This window comes from Falco punctatus, assembly GCF_963210335.1.
Source record: "Falco punctatus genome assembly, chromosome: 6".
Lineage (NCBI taxonomy): Eukaryota > Metazoa > Chordata > Aves > Falconiformes > Falconidae > Falco > Falco punctatus.
The window spans coordinates 12,812,308-12,829,670 of record NC_137585.1 but is presented as its reverse complement, the minus strand read 5'-3'; the positions used below and the strand labels follow the sequence as shown (position 1 = coordinate 12,829,670).

Below are 17,363 nucleotides of genomic sequence, written 5' to 3'. Positions count from 1 at the left end.
TGGGAAAAGTGTCGGCATATAGAAAGATAGTGCATTTTGAGCGAGGCACACGCAAACAAGCAAGTGTCAGATAAACCCAGGTGGAAGAGGAGAGCAGTATGTACACAGCATCACATGCATCTCCTCTTTCTTTTACTCTGTGAACTCACTAACTCCCCTGCAGAAGGTCCACCTTTGCAGTACAGTGTCAGTCAAATTATAGCCATTAGTGAAAGGGATGCTAATTATGAATTATCTACAGACAACAGGCTCCCTAAGGACTTTCTTGAGGTAGAAAAAGCTGCTCCTAAGACAGCAGGGCAGGAAGGGCATAGGGGTGGGCAGGAATAGCTTGTATTGCAATTATATGGAGAAGATATTCTGTTTCCATTATGCAATTTATGGATATTAACTTCCAAGGCCATACAGGGAGCCTGAAAATCACCTGGCACATTCATAGCAGTCATGAGAACCACTCACCAGAGCAGTAATTGGTATGGAATTCCCAAAGGCTGCTACCACAAAACGTCTTCTAAAACGAGCATGAGCCCAAGAAAACAAATTGGAAAGGGAGGTGTTTGGTAGCTACAACTACCAGCATCACCAGTCAGTTGCTGGAGGTGGGTGGGGATGCAGCTCCTTTATATTCAAGTCAGAATGTTAGGAAAGACAGGCAGATCAGAAGCAGCAAGGCCAGGGTTTATTTTTGGGTGGGGGAGCATTCGGAAAACATTCAACCCTACGCTACATCCCTAATACCATTTATAATACTTAAAGTCACATCAGCTAACCAGCGATCAGCATGATTCATGCTGGTGCCAAAATTTGGGTTTCTTTCATTAGAAAATTAGTCATCATTTTAAAAGATTTTTCATATGGCTGCAAGGCATCATTATAAACATCTGGTCTGACCTTCTGCACAACAGAGGCCATATTTTCTACTAATGGAGAAGAGATGTCTTTTCAGCCCCAGAGACCTCATTATCCAAAAGCCCCCAAAGGCTCTGTGTTAGGGACGCATTCCTTTCAGTAGACAAACATAGCGCGCTCTCCTCATTGACCAGATCTACTAGTGATTTGGGAGGGGAATCTTCACACCCTTGGGTAGTAAGTGTCTCTTTATTTTTGGTAACTAGTTATAAAATGATAATGAACTCTAGCATCTTACAGGGAAGGTAAGAAAGATACACTCAAGTGAACAGAGAGAAAGCTTGCATGCCCATAAATATCAGTCAGAGAAAATACGCAAAAGGTTAGTAACCTTCTTCAGATATTAACCTGTAATATGTTAAATTAGAATTTCTATGCTTTATCTAGGCCGTAATATTAACGTTACTTCTGACCTACTGGCCTTTTATATTGCCAGCTTTCCTCCACATGGTGTTTGCCTATCATTTCTGATAACTGCGTAACAAATTATTTATGACAGAAGCCTAAAAAAGGCATGGTGCACTTCAGGGTAAGTATGTTTGGCACAAAGTTATCACGGTACCACGTCTCTTTTGGCATTCAGCTAGTTTTGTGATGAACGTTGTCATTCCTCCTAAAGCAATAATACCCAAGAGGTGTACCACTAACCCACTTACTGCATGATTTACCTCAAACAGGGCTGCACGTATACACGCTTTGGTGACACAGTACGCGTGAATCCATTTAAGCACCTGTTTCAGCACTTGCAGAATTAGGGCCTTTGACTGTAGTTCTTATAGAGCAGAGGTTGTCTTTATTCTGCATTTTCTCCGCTAACTGGAGATCTTGACAGAAGGTATTGTAATAGTAATTACCTGTAGGATCTATGAGTGGATGGGCTATTTGAAGAATAACCAAATTCCATGGTATAATGTGAACGTTCAGTAGCTGGTGATGGTGGTGGGTTCAAAATCTAAGGGGAAAAAAAAGAAAAAAGCCACAGTTAAAAAAAAAAAAAAAAAGATGCGAAGGAGACTCAGGGAAACATCAGTTATAAATTTTCTTTTTAGTACTGTTAAATAGAAACCTTAAGCTAAGAATTGCACGTATAGCCCCTCCCAACAAACAGGGTTTTTCTTCTGTTTATTCCCCAGTTCCTTAACAGACACTGGAAATGCCGCTTGTTACTGTTCCCATAGAAGCTATTGCTAAGCTCTTCTCAAAAAACGCTGACTGCTATTGCTATTTTGACATACCCAGAGCTGAAAAGGAAAGTTGAAGCTATAGCTGTTCAATATGAGATTGTCACTAGGGATACCACTGCCCTAGGCAAACCGGCAGGTGTCTGCTCCTGCTAGCTGTAGTCCTCAAGTATTATGCTGTTTATAATACTTGCAGTGTGCTGTCCAGGGCAAGTATTTCTTCCCTATACAGGCATGCTCATACTGCACGAACAATTATTTTGATTAATTTGAAGATATAACATGATGAGTTGATTCCTGGAACTGGAAACAGACAGTTGAAGATTTCAGCCTGCACTGACTAGGCACGTAACACTCGACAGTGGCTTGGTGGACTTCATATAAAAGTATCTAAAAGAACAACCATGGATGTTAGAAGTAAAGAGACAGGGAGCCCTCTAGGGCTGGTACCAACTTCTGTAGAGCATCTAGCGCAGCACATGAGGAGTAGTATGGAGTTGCAAGACACTTGTTTATTTATCTGTCACTTGCAAGACACATGACACAAAAACTTCAGTTTAATTCCTTGAAGGGTCTATACAGAACCAACCATAGTTTTACTTCCAGAGGCACATGGCAGAGTATAATGGAAAGAGATTGCTCTGCTAGAGCTGCTCAACATTTATAGGGATTTTTTCATCCCTATAATGTTCAGTCTAACATCTTTTGCTGGCACTGAGCTCTCTCAGAACTTTTTAGAATTAATAGGAATTTCCTATACTGTTTTGGAAAAAGACTATCTCCTCTCTCTTGCTTTTCAAATTCACTTACTCTATGTTCAAACAACTTTATTAGACTAAAAATTCAAACCAAAACATTTATCTATCAATTAATTATCCTCAGAAAGAAACTGGCACTCCCCTGAAAGTTATTAAAGGCCTATGAATAATGGAATGACTTACTGGAGGAAAGTAAGTGCCTTTGGTACTTGAAGAACTACTGGAAGAGGCTCCAGTGACATGGGCTCTGTCATAGGGTGGCCCGCTGCTCCCTCCCATAATGCTGAGGGAGCTGATCACAGATTTACCTCGAGACATCCCTGAAGAACAAAAATGTATGTCAATATTCAATTTTTTGAAGCAAACAGAGAAAAGAAAGCTTTAGAAAAAAATAATCTTAGAGGATAAGCAATATAAGCACAACTCCTAAAATCAAAACTAATCTTCTTGGTATTAAGAGCAAATTTAGTGCTCCTTGACAGATAACTGGAATGAAGACTGTCAGGGAATAAACATGTTGGTTCTGTGTTATCAGCTACTCAACTGCAGGACTTGGCACTGGGCTATACTAGAACTGTGCGAAGACAAAACATTTCTTTCACTTGAATGGCTGGAAAAGACTTGAGAGAACAGGCATTCAGGCACTATTTCTATGCCTCAGAATAAAACATGAAACTGACTCTGACCACCTCAACTGAGCAACTGAAATTTGTGCAAGAGGAGAGGCAGTTTGTGTTCTTTCATTTCGACACTGTTAAGTGAGCTTTTGCTACTGGACTGAAGCATGCTGGCAGAGTCCAAGCGGGAAATGGAGAGGTATGCCACTGTGCTCAAAATAATGGTGAAAATTCTGCTCAAAGACTCTCTTTATGAAAGCAGGTTATTACAGAAAGCAAAGAAATTTGGTGCATTATTTTAACCCTGTAACAGCCTAACAGCACCTCCGGGTTCTGACTGGAACCTGCTGGATCCAAAGCTATGCGTTACAGTACATATTTAATAAACATATGCAGAAGCAATGCATACAAATAAAGTTCAGCATTGCCGTTAGGTCTTATTTTTTAAACAGCAGCAGCATCATGTGGTTGGATTGGTGTTGGAAACTTCACCATCAAACGAAATAAGCTGAAACCACCGTTCTTGCTGGTCATTACAGACTTTACAAGAAGTTTCACAAGTACACAAACCCAGTCTAAAAATTTAACAAGAATAGTTACATGATGTTTAAAATCCCATGAATATAACGCTGTGTAACTTTACCCTGTACTGTCAAGACACCTTGCTGACGCTTAATAGTCCAAAAAGAGGCTTTTTTAATAGCAAAATAAGGGAACTCCCACAGCATGTGTATCTGTTTGAGCTTATGGTTCTGCAGTCTCTAAATGCTTGTGAATAGCATAAGTAAAATAACAGTTTGTTATTATAAAGGATGGGAACAAGCCTTGACAGCCCTGGCTTCGAACAGCTTCCAGGAACCATGCATCTGGAATGGACATCTCCTGTGCATATGTGGACAGTATGATCACATCCATTTATTTACTCACCAGGTAGAGACCCTGACAAAGAGCTTGGGTGAGGCACATAACCAAGGGGTACAGAGGCTGGTCCATGCACCACGTAATCATTGGTCATTGTTTCCCCGTCTCCCTTCATGCGTGGGCACAGCACCCTCTGGCAGATGAAGTACATTGCTCCAACCACAAAAACTGTAAGGATCACACCAATGATGGACCCTATTGTGTTGTTGGGCTGTGGCGCAGGTTCCTCTGTTGTATCTAGAAGGAAAATCAAACTGTGTAAGTTAATCCAACAGCTTCATCTACCAACACCAGTTTTCCTGACATCTTTCTACACAGGAAAAATAAAAGCCTACTCTTCTGTAGGCAGACAACAGCTTTCAAATTAATATATGGAAGGAACAAACAGGCACCGGGACAGGTCTATTTAAAGACTCTGAGTGCCCATAAGGGCTACCTGTGCACAAGATGATCTCCACACATACAGAGAGGTTTTTGAATCACAAATGGCAGGAAATGAACAGTACATGCATGTGCAGGGGGGTTGCTGAACCAGGTCCTGATCTTCATGCTGGCAGGCAGGGCTTTCCTTTGAACTTGATGAATAAGACCTGCAGCCATGACTCCAGATGGCACTGTGCTGGGGACTCCAGTTATGCTTTTTCTTGTCACTAAAGATGATGACAACTAGTTTTCATGTTGTACCTTATCATATAAACACCTAGGTTAGCACTCTGTAACAAATTGGCACTCCCTTTTCTCAACCATGTAACATTCACTTATGCTGAACCATAGAGGTGACGCACCAATGATGAATTTTGGGTTTGCTGCCATTTATTAAACACCTAACCTACTCCACATCTGACCCACACTGATGGTTACAGATGTAGCTAAGCATCAGCTTTAGAGGTGCCATCCTTATGAGGAATCTGTATCTGAAATGATTAAACAGTCAAAATGAGTGGCTTTCCCTACAATACCAATTCTAAGCAATGACATTTCTGGGAATAATTGACAACCCCCTGCCTGTGCTTCATGAATTTGACAAGAAAAGCAGACTTTAAAGTATTTTCCTGTTCTAGTCAGTGTTTTACATCTTATCCATTACTGCAAGTCTTTTCCTCAACACATTTTCTTCTCCTTGAACACCAAACCCACACTTTAACCAGCTTGTCATAGTTACAGAGGTAAGTAAACAGACTTCTGATCATACTGGAATAGGGACAATGACAACTATGGTCTTACTCTGGGTGGGATGATTTTCTGTCCTCCGTTACAAAACCAGAAAATATATGAACTATAATAAAGATAACTATACATATCTGCGATAACGTCTAATAACTTGGTAGCATGACAGAACACCTCCTATTGCTTCTTCTTAAGATCAAGGGCCCAACTCTGGCTTTGCATTTTCAAGTTATGTGTGTGTCAACCGTGATATATGGATCTCTTAACACAAGAAGAGATGTCTCTACAATTTCTTTTAAAGCATAGCCAGTGAAAATGAACCTTCAAGCTGGAATTTTAAAGGCAGTGGTTTTCTTGCACAGCCCTGGAGATTTCAAGGTAGGGGGTATCGTATGTTACAAATCATAAATCAAGCTCAGGATTACATCTTTTCAGATACAAAAGAAATTTTAGAATGTTTACTCTATAAACAGTGCTCCTCTGATTCCAGAAGCACCTGCTATTAATTCTCTGGATGAGAAAACCGTGAAGCAGAGCAGTTATATATAAAAGCCTCATGCTGCTTTTTAACACTGCATCAACTCAGCATACTAAAAGATTATAGTAAACCAAACCTTTTATTTATTTTAAAAGTTTAAAAAGGTAAGTGGAAAAATTAGTAGCCTGCTCTACATCAGAAACTAGTCATTCAGATCACTAGCTACTTTTGTTACTCCTACTCCACCATGTTTTGCATTAATTGCATGACAGCAGTTACAAACAGGAGCATTCATTTTGGGAACAATTAATTCAGTCTGGTTGGCAGAACCAAATCTAATTCATAGAGAAGAAACAAATTTTGGATGCTGCAATCAAGTCTCTAGTCTCAGGTTTTACACTTACAGCATCCTTGCTCATCTGAGCTGTCACTGCAGTCCAGGTTGTGATCACATTTCTTGCTTTTCCCGATGCACTGCCCACTGGCACAGCGGAACTGATCAGTTAAGCAAAGCACTGGAAAGAGACCCCCCACACACCCCAAGAGTCAGTATCAAAGGCTTCTGCTCTTTAAAATGATTAAGAAAACAAGGCACCAAAGCATACAATCAGGAGCATCTTGGGAGAGCTTAGCCTGCTGCTAGCTTCATTTCTTGAAGCAGTGGCACACAAAGTCCCTCATGCCAACCACGCAGCAAAAGTGATTAAATGTTCTGTTGAGGATATTGCATATTAGGTGCCTGGTCCTTACTACCTATTTACAATGAGGACACTAAAAGATGAAAGTTACCTTGTCTAAAATAACTCAGAAGCAGAAGGCCACTGAGAACACAGACACTTATCCCAGGAAATGGTTATTGCAAAATTATTCTAAGAATCTCCAACTCTAAGCGTTTACTGTAATATAAGAGAGAAGAATTAAGTTATTAAAAATAAATATGCCAAAACATGATGACAAGATTGTTTAAGATATATAAGCGTGGTTTCTCAATGTCCTTGTGCTCTTCCTGTAAACCAGAAAACTCCTTGATCATAGGACAATATATTTCATTTGACATTATGTTTTTAAACTGAAATGAAAGACAGAAGATAAAACTGGATCTTTGCCAGTACACTCAAAAAATAAGCTACCACTTTGGGAAAAAAGGTGCTGCAGGCAAGGTGCTGGCTGTTGTTGTTTACATGTATTTTTGCCTCCTGTTTCTCATAAATCCAGGAATTCTGTCTGACTTCAGTTGAATTAAGAAGTTAAACTAAAGGCTTTTCTGTAATCAACTTGAATACTCTGAATAACAGGGCCACTTTGAAGGTGATAAACAGCCCCTGGTCTAGTATCTCCAGTCGCTGGATGGCAGCTGGGAAGCCGACTTGCACAATGTATTTTCACGTCAGCATGTCACCTGGCTAAAAATCACCTTTCATCACACAGGAATTTCTGCATCAGTCTGTATGTTTTTATTTGAGCTGGAGCACATTTTTTGGAAAGAAATTCAGCCTTGATTCAAAGACCCTTAGACAGTCTCTTCAAAGAAGAAAAATGTACTGAAAGGATACAGAGAAGAGGCATCCTTTCAAGCTTACAAGTTGTCCCTACAAGTCTTCACTACTTGCACAGTGGGTGAAAGGGCGAGTTTGCTCATGTTTCACGTTGTATAATGGTGGGGTAGTTGAGATTCCACCAGCACAACCTGTCCTTCCTAAAATTAAAAGAACCTAACTCTCTGCAATAGCACTTCCCTCTGTAACGATGGCTCAAGTACTCTCTTTTGCTGTGCTCTATAGGAAGAAGAGGTCTCCAGAAATCTCATCTGTCTCTCACTCCTGCTTACTCAGAAATGCTTAACTTGGTTTTGTTCAGGTATTATAAAATAAACAATCTTAAGACTTTTACTCAGTACAAGGTACACAAAAAACTACGGCAAGGATTTGCTCCACTTCGTAATTCACTCCCAGTTACCAATTCTTTAGAGCTTAAAAACATACCCTTTTTAAATTTTTCACAAACAGAGCTTAAACCACTGTACAGGAGACCAGTGTTATTTTCATTTCATAGGTGGAGAAACAAAAGTATGGAGTTGCAAAATAAATTCCCATTTAATAGACCAGTATAAAACCTAGCAGAACCTCAGATCCTTCCAAACGCTACTCAGCAACAACTTTGGCATTTATCATAGTGTCCCTGTGACAGCTCTATTTTCATCACACTTCAAAAGATTCTCTGTACCTTCGCAGTTCTTCTCATCTGAGTTGTCCTGACAATTTGCTTCTCCATTGCACCGGAGGGCACTGTCTATGCACTGTCCACTTTCACACTGGAACTGGGTGTCTGAGCACACTGGGCAGTTCTTTTCATCACTGTGGTCCTCACATTCAGTGAAACCATCACAGCGCCAGGCCACTGGGATGCAGTCAATCTCGCCTGTGAAACAGGTGAACTGCTGAGGGGAGCACGTTGGTGGTTCTTTAAAAATCAAGCAAACAAAGAAAAATTAAAAATCCAGATGAACAAACAGCAGATCAGGACAGGTAAGGACAAGAGCTCAGCTGCTTTCATTTATCAAGATGACAAACATGCCAGATCATAAGAGAACTTCTACCCCCACTGCCTCCACAGTCATTTGTGCAGATCTTGAGTCCATGCGACTGATGCAGGCTCACATTGATGGAGGCTCATTAGACAAAGAACAAGAGGAACAGAGAAATATGCACACTCAAAACACAATTATTTTCCTCCCTTCCCACTTCAGCTTCTTACACGCTTCTCTTAGGTCTTCAAAAGTCTTCTTTTAAAGTAAACACAGTTTTCTAGTCCCACTTTCCTGCAACACCACTGTATTCGCAGCCGATGGCTCACTTTTTTAAATGTTCAACAGTCATTGCATAGAAAAAGTTAAAAAGATGTAATGCGCTGCAGATGGATGCACTGTGACTCAGTGTCTAGTTATGTGCCCTCAACAGTTCTGTTCAGTCAAAATTCTTTTAAAACAACAAAAAACTGCTCCATCTAGTCAATTCCCACTATCTCAACACAGCTGTGAGCGGTTATTTAACATTTACTACAGTAACTGTTAATCTCATGCAGTAAGTGTGTGTGGATTTTTATTTTTTTTTACACACACACCCCCCCCCCCCGCCCCTTTTTGGCCTGGTATTAAATTTGCTCTGAGAAAATATCTGGTTTATGTTAGCTCTTGTTCCATTGTAAGACCACACGTCGCCTTGATGGCAAGAAGATTGCATAATAAATTCATTCAGTATGATGGCACAAAGAGACGCAAGTACCAAAGTGCCTCTTCTCTCCCCCATTTCAACCCCACCCTTGGAGACAGCAGGGTGTAGACTATAGTGGCCATATCGCCATGGAGGGGGCAACTTGCCCTTCTGAGACTGCAGTTGAGAAAGACATGCACAGGGTGAGTTTGAGGAGGACAACAGAGAAGAATAAAATGGCACAGACATGACGCAATATGCCAGAATGAGAAGCTACTACTGTTTGAAAAAGAACATACAGAATGATAGAAAAAATGTAATAAAAATCATACAATTAAAAAAATCCAGCTGAAATAATTCAGTGGTCTTCAGCAGAAAGGATGAAGAGGAATTTTTATTCAGCAGTCAATGAGTGAATTTTTTATTTTCTCTTACTCCTCCTCAGTAATTGCGCATTTAGCTGAGGCAAAGGCAAAGAGGTCACCATGTAAAAGCGTATAACAGCACCTGGGGCACTGCCACATTCTTTCTGCTCAGAAGCCAGCCTTAAAGATGGAGACATACCTCCAACCCAGAAGCTGAGAGCTCGGTGACACAAAGCACGGGAAGGACTTACCTCCGCAGGACAGCTCATCCTGCAGCAGAACAAGGTGGACTGGGCAAGAGCAGCGTGTGGTGCCATCGCCCTTCACGATGCAAATGTGAGAGCAGCCACCATTATCTTGAGAACAAGGATGTTGTCCTGTGATTTAAAAGTAAAACAGGCAAGTGCTGACAAGAAATCCCCACCTCTCTTCCGACCTTTCAGTGATTTCTTTGGACTCACAGGACTCCCTTCATTACTTCCTTCCCCCTGGGGAGAGCACTACTAAAAACAACTCAGAAAAAGTTGTATTTTGTTGTGTGTATCTTTTCCCTTTACACACAGCAATAGTTACCACACACATAGGTAACTGTCCATGATCTGAAACAAGGCAAGAATCATACCATGGGTTCTACTAAAACAGTAGCCAGAGTATTTTGCTTCTTGTGTTAGGCAGAACTAGTTCTCTGCAGCAAAAATAGTAACATTAGTAATATGAAAAGATGCTTTGGATTCCACACTGCTTTTTCTCTATCAAAGACCATTAGAAAAGTAAACTTTTCTAATTTATGAATTCTGAAGCTTCCACACGGTCTCTATAACTCAAATTAACATGCTCTAGATAAATATAACTCTTCATTTTAATGTTTAATAAGGACAACATATTTCTCTTGGAACTCCTGACAGATTTACTGAGACTAATAGCAAACAAAACTAGTAGTAGTCTGCACTGATGCTTTAATTAAACATCCCCAGACATTTTTCTACATATTTCTCCAAGGCATGCACCACAGCCTATTAACCAGGCCTATTTCCTCCAGGATGATGGCAGCTCCACTGCTTTAACCATCAAGCTCCCATCATTTCAAGCACATTTTTTGATGGGGGGAAGGATATAACCTGGTAAACAGAAAACTGGTAGAAGTGCAGCCGTGTTCAACACAAATTGTTATTTACTACACACTTCCTTAGTGCAATGCAACGTTGCTCTTCTGTCTTTTACTTTCAATATGAATTGTCACCAACAAAAATGTTCACCTTGCCTTTGAAACATTTATTGTTAAGTAAAAGGCCCTGAGAGCTGCGCTTGTCTAAATGGAGTAAACACCTAATAATGACTCACTAGTGTGATCCACAAAATCCTCCACTAGGAATAACAGGACGTTTCCTCTGTGTCTACACTGTCAAATGCCAGGTGCCTGTATGGAACTACCCATAAAGTTGTCATCAGCAACAAAATGTGATGCTGGGTTTGTGATAAGATTTCCAGTCCATTGCTAACTGCCTGAAGGAAACAAAATTAATTGCACCCTGGCAATGTACAGACACAAAATGATACCAATTTCTGGCCCCTTCGATTTGCACTGGCATTGATCAGTGGCAAGGCAAAAGAGGCTCATCTTGCTACAGCCTCTCCTTGGCTTGAGCCCCACAGGCACTGTCTGCACTTGCAAACAGGGATTGCACTTACTGTATTCCTGAATATTGAGCTCTTTCACAGCATGGATGTCACTGAGTTGTGCAATACGGGCTTGGACCTTTGTACGTCCTTCTCGACCAGTCATATCAATCTTTTCAATCATCTGCTGTTGCCTGTCAATCCAATACAGCCAGTTTTCAAATACGGTTAGTCCCACAGGCTGCAAGATATTAGAGTCTTCCAAAACGATCCGGTTAGCACCTGCAGAAAGGAAACAGTAGTTTAGCTCAACTAGAATAAAATTAAATACTATCCAAACATTTTCTACACTACTCAACTACCTTCTGTTCCTTTTACACTACCAGGTAAGCCTACTATAAAAGCACAACCAACCCTGGGTCCTTGATGCAAGACTGATGCATTGTGCATCAGACAGATGATAATTTTTTTTCTGCTTTCATCAAGACAACAATTTTTGAGCTTCAAATACATTTACTGTATTTAACAAGCATCTGGAGTTGTGGGGCTCAGCTCATGAGCCTCTCCAGTCTTTATCAATATGATGGAAATTGGTAATTCTTTTCATTCTTCTGTCCTTTTTTGGAGAGATTAGCTGCTTTGTCTTGGCATACAACAGGGAATAAGAAGACGGATTATTAGCTTGAGTTAACTAATACAAGATAAAATCAAAATGAAGACAAGATAGTTAGTACTTCTCACATGAACGATGAGATTAAGGTAAACACTTGACTTCTGACTTCCTCATATTCTTTCAACTACATTATTTTCACTAAGGTTTTGATGCTAAATTGGGAAACACTTGTTTCTTCCTAGCGAAGATTTACTTTCCTCAATTTCTTCAGCAATCATCAGTAGCAGCCACGAGGCTTTATACCTCTGCAGAGTATTTGTTGACTTTTATGCCAAATTACCCGGCATTAAATAGTCAAGAGCAACTGTCACATTTCACGGCTAACACTCCACATAAACAGAAGACAGTCCACAGCTGTTTTAAAGGTATCATTAAAGACTGTCCAAAGACAGTGAAAACTTTGTAACTCACACACAGAAGGAAAGTATGCTATTCAAAACCTGAGAGAACAGGAGTGAGGTGTAATCCATGCTTTATTTTACATGATATGACATGGTCACTAACACTCAAATATTCAGCGAGGTTTATGAGATTCCGAACATAAAATTATTCACAAACATAAGGAACCTGCTTCAATTTTGAAATGCTGAGACAACATCACACAAGCTACAACTTAGGCCACAGCTTGAAAATTTACATATAAATCCAGGTAATTCAGGTATCGGGGCTCACTGCTATGCTTATTTTTCCCTTTTACTACAGCAAACAATAGCTTTGCATATGTTCATCCACAAAACAATTTCTAGTAATTTTTTATATTTTGTCCTGTATATTTTCCACAGAATAATAAAAAAAAATCTACCACATCTCTACCATATGCACACAAGATAATGTTATGGGACAAAAGGCACATATATTTCATGATTTAATAGTCTGCATAAGTTCTACTTATTGAAGTAGAGAATATAAGTATAGTAGAGAATATAAGAGTATATAAGTTGAGAATTTAATCCACAGTATGTCAGGGATGATGACTTACAAACAAATTCAGCTATGAAAATTATATTCATCTCCTTTTCATTAAGCACAGAGCTCAGAAGTTAAGCAACCTTCCAAACATTTAGCAAGTGGTAACATCTAAAACAGAACAGGGGTATCAAATATTTATCCTCAGCTAGACTGGGCTCTCACCACCACTTTGAAACACCACCAGCAATGATCTGATTAAGAAAAGACGTTTATAGATTCTGTAGGAGGCTATACCCAGACTGATGTAGAAATGAATACACTGAGTGATGTAACTCAAACTAAGTAACTGCAACCGACTATTAATCCTCATGAACATGACTCATTGTATAGGGAAAAGCTAAGGAACAGCAACCTGCATCTCAAGGAGAAGAAAAGCTAAGCTGGGAATAGGGGAAAACTGAAAGATGACAGGAAGGAATATAGTTAAAACTAAGACCCTGACCTCCCCAAATGTAGTCTGTATATGCCCTGCTCTGCCCTGCCCATGTCAATCAGAACAATATTCTGCAGTATGCTCCTAAAGCTCTGAAGCTTAAAATTTTCACTCCCTTAATGTCTTAATCTTTCTTTTTAATATTTGTAACCAAATGTAACTGACTATTTCTGACTAAACCAAGACACTGAAATCCCTCCTTCCATAAACCAACAATAAAATCTGAAGCTGGCTCATCAGGGCGCTAGTGCCCTTTATTGGGAATGTCAGATGAAAGGGAGATGTGATTAAGAGGAGCTTTGTCTCCTGGCATCACCATTCTCTCTCCAGCAATACCTTTTACAAAAAGACTTCAAAACAAATAAATACAAAAATCAGGACACACCCACAGCTCACTATTTCCAAATAAAAATTACTTAATTCCAGAATCATTAGACATTTCCAAATTACACTAATTATTCTGGAATAGAATAACTAATTTCCAAATAGTTTCCATGGTAGGGAGCTAATTCCAGTCATTTTTTCATAAACAACCCCTTAATCATGTGAAGAATCTGGTTAGCTTCAACAGGATCTCCCATTTGGGCAGCACAACCAAGTCCTAACTGCATGCCTGAAGGACACGGAGGAAAAGAACGACGGCATCACATAAACAACATTCTAGCTCTCCTTCTCTTTATGGGTACTGGCATCTACAGAGCTGACAGAGCAAAAGACAGTACATGTTTTTAAGAAGCTAACATGCAGAAGAATTACTCTGCCAGTCAAAAGAGCCTATTAATCAGCATTCCTAGGCACAGGAATGCATCTCAGCAGTTAGCAATTTATCGTGGTGATTATAACAGTCTATTTTGCAGTGCAAATGCCAAACTGCAGGAGAGGTTTTGGCATGATTTTTTTTTTTTTGTGTTCTTTGAAAATATGGTGAGCTTTTACTACACAACACCGGTGGATCCCATAGCCACATGTTTAAGAAGAAAAAACCCAAAAAGACAGAATCATTAAAAGCAGACTGAATTACAATTTAGACCAATCTCCTTCTCTGGTGTCCTAATTTCTGGCAGATACAAAGAGAGAAACAAAGTATGTGTGATGTTCAGCTGCCCATTTACTCATGCACACCCTGGATCTGGAATAGCCTAGAACATACCGAGATACATCATACTACATTGTTTTAAGAATAGTTTACAAACTCAGGTTATGTCCTTTGTTTTAAAATAGTAAACAATCGGGATATTGCAGTTCATTAGTGACCCTGACTCTTCCAGTGACACACCATGTGAATCACTGAAAAGAATTACTATCTTGCTAAGCCTCGATTCTAAGAATTTGAAAACTGAAATGCTTTACAAAACAAAAGCTTATTTTAGCAACTTAATAAAAAGCTGAAAATCACCGTGGTGTCAACAGGATTACATGCTGCTACTTTGAACAAAGGTATCATGTCATCAGCGAAAGACATTACTACAAACTACCATAACTTTTGTTAAGTTTTCAAACTTGCTCACAGATTGCAAGAAGTGTGTCCTTATCTCCTTACACATGTACTTATGCTTCTAAGAGTAGAAAACACTCAGCTGAAGTATGACGACACGCATTATTCAAGTTGGGGACGGACTTACTGCAAAGGAAGGAGAAATTCTGCCACTGCCCTCCACTAGCAGCAGCATGAGGGAGGCATATACCCCCACCACCTAACAGAGATGGCTATATATGTACTCAAAGTCCTGTCACTCCCAGCAGCAACATCCACCCCAATTTGCATCACAACAAATTACCACCGAAGCCACATGAGGCAGCTGAGCTGATCCAGCAGCTTGCTGGATCCAGCTAGCAAATAAGAGACATCTCAGTCTGTCTCACCCAGTCTGACTGTATGATATTCCCTCTTCTCTCGCTCCAGTTCTGGTTCCTTGCTGGACTCTTTCCTGAATGAATTCAGCTTTCCAAACCAACAGAACACTGTTCTCTACTTCTTTTTCCACATATTGTTGTCCGGTTATCGTTCTGCTTATGTGGTTAAGTGAGCTGAATCAAGTCATAGAGGAGGTCAGACAAGCCAACCTTAGGGAGCAGGCAAAGAGAATTCCACAGCTGGAAGAGGGAGTTTATTGCCTTTTCAGTACAGAGAGATTTTAGATTTGCTCTATCCTCCTCACATCGTTTCACCCTAACTGACAGGTACCTAAGTGACCTGCACACCTGCTGCTTTAATTCTGCAGGAAAGATTTTTACACTAACAGGAAACTTCCCTCTGACTGACAGATTACTGTACCAAAACCAATACCTTTACAAACAACCCCCTCCCTCCCCTTTCCAAAACTGCTGCAATGTGTTTGTGAACTAACTTTGGGAAATCACACAAAGGTCTTGCAGTGAGAAACTGAAGTAAATAGCATGTGTAGTAATTAATAATGCAAATCATAGATAGAGGCATGAAACTGTAAAGGCACACTGCATGAATCATGCACATTCCCTGGCTGGGAATTTAGGGACCGATTAGAATCACAGTACAGGCTGTTTATAGTAGGAAGGAAAAGAAGACACCTTTCTCTGCATTCCCCCACACCCACACCACACAAATGAATCACTGAATTAAAGTGCTACTCTACCTGAAAGGTCACTGCTTTCAATTCTCCGCAGGTCTGAATCAGCCCAGAACAACTTGCCCAGCTGGCTGTCAATAGCTAAGGCTATGGGCTTGCTCAAACCACTGAAAAAAAGGACCTCTCGTTCAGTTCCATCCAGTGCTGCTCTCTCAATTTTAGGAGACCTTTCCTGTAGGTTGGTGAAATACATGTATCTGGAATAGGAACAATTAGAGTTAAAAAAAAGATTATTTGATCTTTCCACATTTTCGCTGTATGACCAAGTCATCTTAACAAATGTCAAAGATAATTTATGTTCTGACAAACAGAAACCAACCTGTAGTAAGGAAACAATTTCATTCTCAAGACCCTCAGCCTGAATTTCCCCACATCACTATTTCAGCTACATACCCTTTCTCTGGATTCACCACAATGGCCCTGGGCCTATCTTGATCTCCTTTGAGCACCACTCCCATGGGTCTCCCATCCAGGCGTGTCACATTGATCACATTAGTAGCTTCACAGGTCCAGTAGATATAGCGGCTGTAGATGTCAATGCTCAGGTCATAAGGCTGCATATCTAGGTTTTGATTGGGAACTGGACTTGTTACAACAGTGAGGCTCTACAAAGGAAAGAAAAACAATCCACAGAAGTGCATTTAATCTGATCTACTGTGAGCAATTTTGTTTGCTATGGATGCACCGCATCAAACTATTGCTCAGGAAAAGGAGGCAGCCAAAACACTATCATAAAGCAAAGAGACACCCAGGTCCAGTTGCCCCACCAACACCTTTGATCAGGTATAGACACTTAGTCCTGATGGTGTGTTGTAACAGCAATAATGTAAGTTGGTTCAACTCACAAGACTTAGCAAGTTTGACCAGTAAAGCCAAATTATCTCTATGTTGAAATAGCAGGGTCAGCTTCCGCATTTCCTCTGCTTTTTTGACAACTCTTAAGTTCAGCTGGATATACCCAAACCCAGCACATTTAGCACTCTACAACAGAAACACGTCACCCCTAATTTCCAAAGCTGCAGCCGAACAGATGAAAACACGGGCAAAGTCAAGCCAGACAGCACCTGAAATTCTTGCCTCATTCTTCGCCACCATCACTGCCACCACACTTTGGGGACATAACGTAAGGATGAATAATAAATGGGAAGGCAAGTCTGCCAGACAGAAAAGACACCAACTAGCATATGACAGTGACTTTGGAGCACTTCTAGCTAACACCCTTCTGCTTCAAAGTTCTTGCCTTCTACTGGTCCAGACCTCTGGACTTCACAATCCTTTTAATATTCTTTTTTCTTCTTTAGAAAGAAACTACGTAGTGTCCCTATAGTGAAAGGTAAACCTAACTGACATCTTCCATGAACTTTTAAAAAAGTATGAACAGGATCAGTAACTCACAAAACATGGCCTTATATAATCTTTTTGGAAAGCTTCATGCTTTTGAGGTGAGCAGCCTCCACCCT

General features: G+C 40.3%; 1 protein-coding gene across 1 annotated transcript in view; it reads right to left on the bottom strand.

Moving 5' to 3' along the window:
* LRP6 (LDL receptor related protein 6) overlaps positions 1-17,363 on the bottom strand; it is a 115,142-nt gene that overhangs the window by 4,686 nt on the left and 93,093 nt on the right. Inside the window, exons 10-19 of the mRNA XM_080391598.1 lie at positions 16,981-17,057; positions 16,297-16,508; positions 15,910-16,100; positions 11,295-11,504; positions 9,857-9,982; positions 8,255-8,491; positions 6,436-6,546; positions 4,393-4,623; positions 3,032-3,168; positions 1,764-1,861 (exon numbers count right to left, since the gene is read on the bottom strand). Of these exons, the coding sequence (XP_080247724.1) occupies positions 1,764-1,861; positions 3,032-3,168; positions 4,393-4,623; positions 6,436-6,546; positions 8,255-8,491; positions 9,857-9,982; positions 11,295-11,504; positions 15,910-16,100; positions 16,297-16,508; positions 16,981-17,057 (1,630 nt within the window). The remainder of the gene's footprint in view (positions 1-1,763; positions 1,862-3,031; positions 3,169-4,392; positions 4,624-6,435; positions 6,547-8,254; positions 8,492-9,856; positions 9,983-11,294; positions 11,505-15,909; positions 16,101-16,296; positions 16,509-16,980; positions 17,058-17,363) is intronic.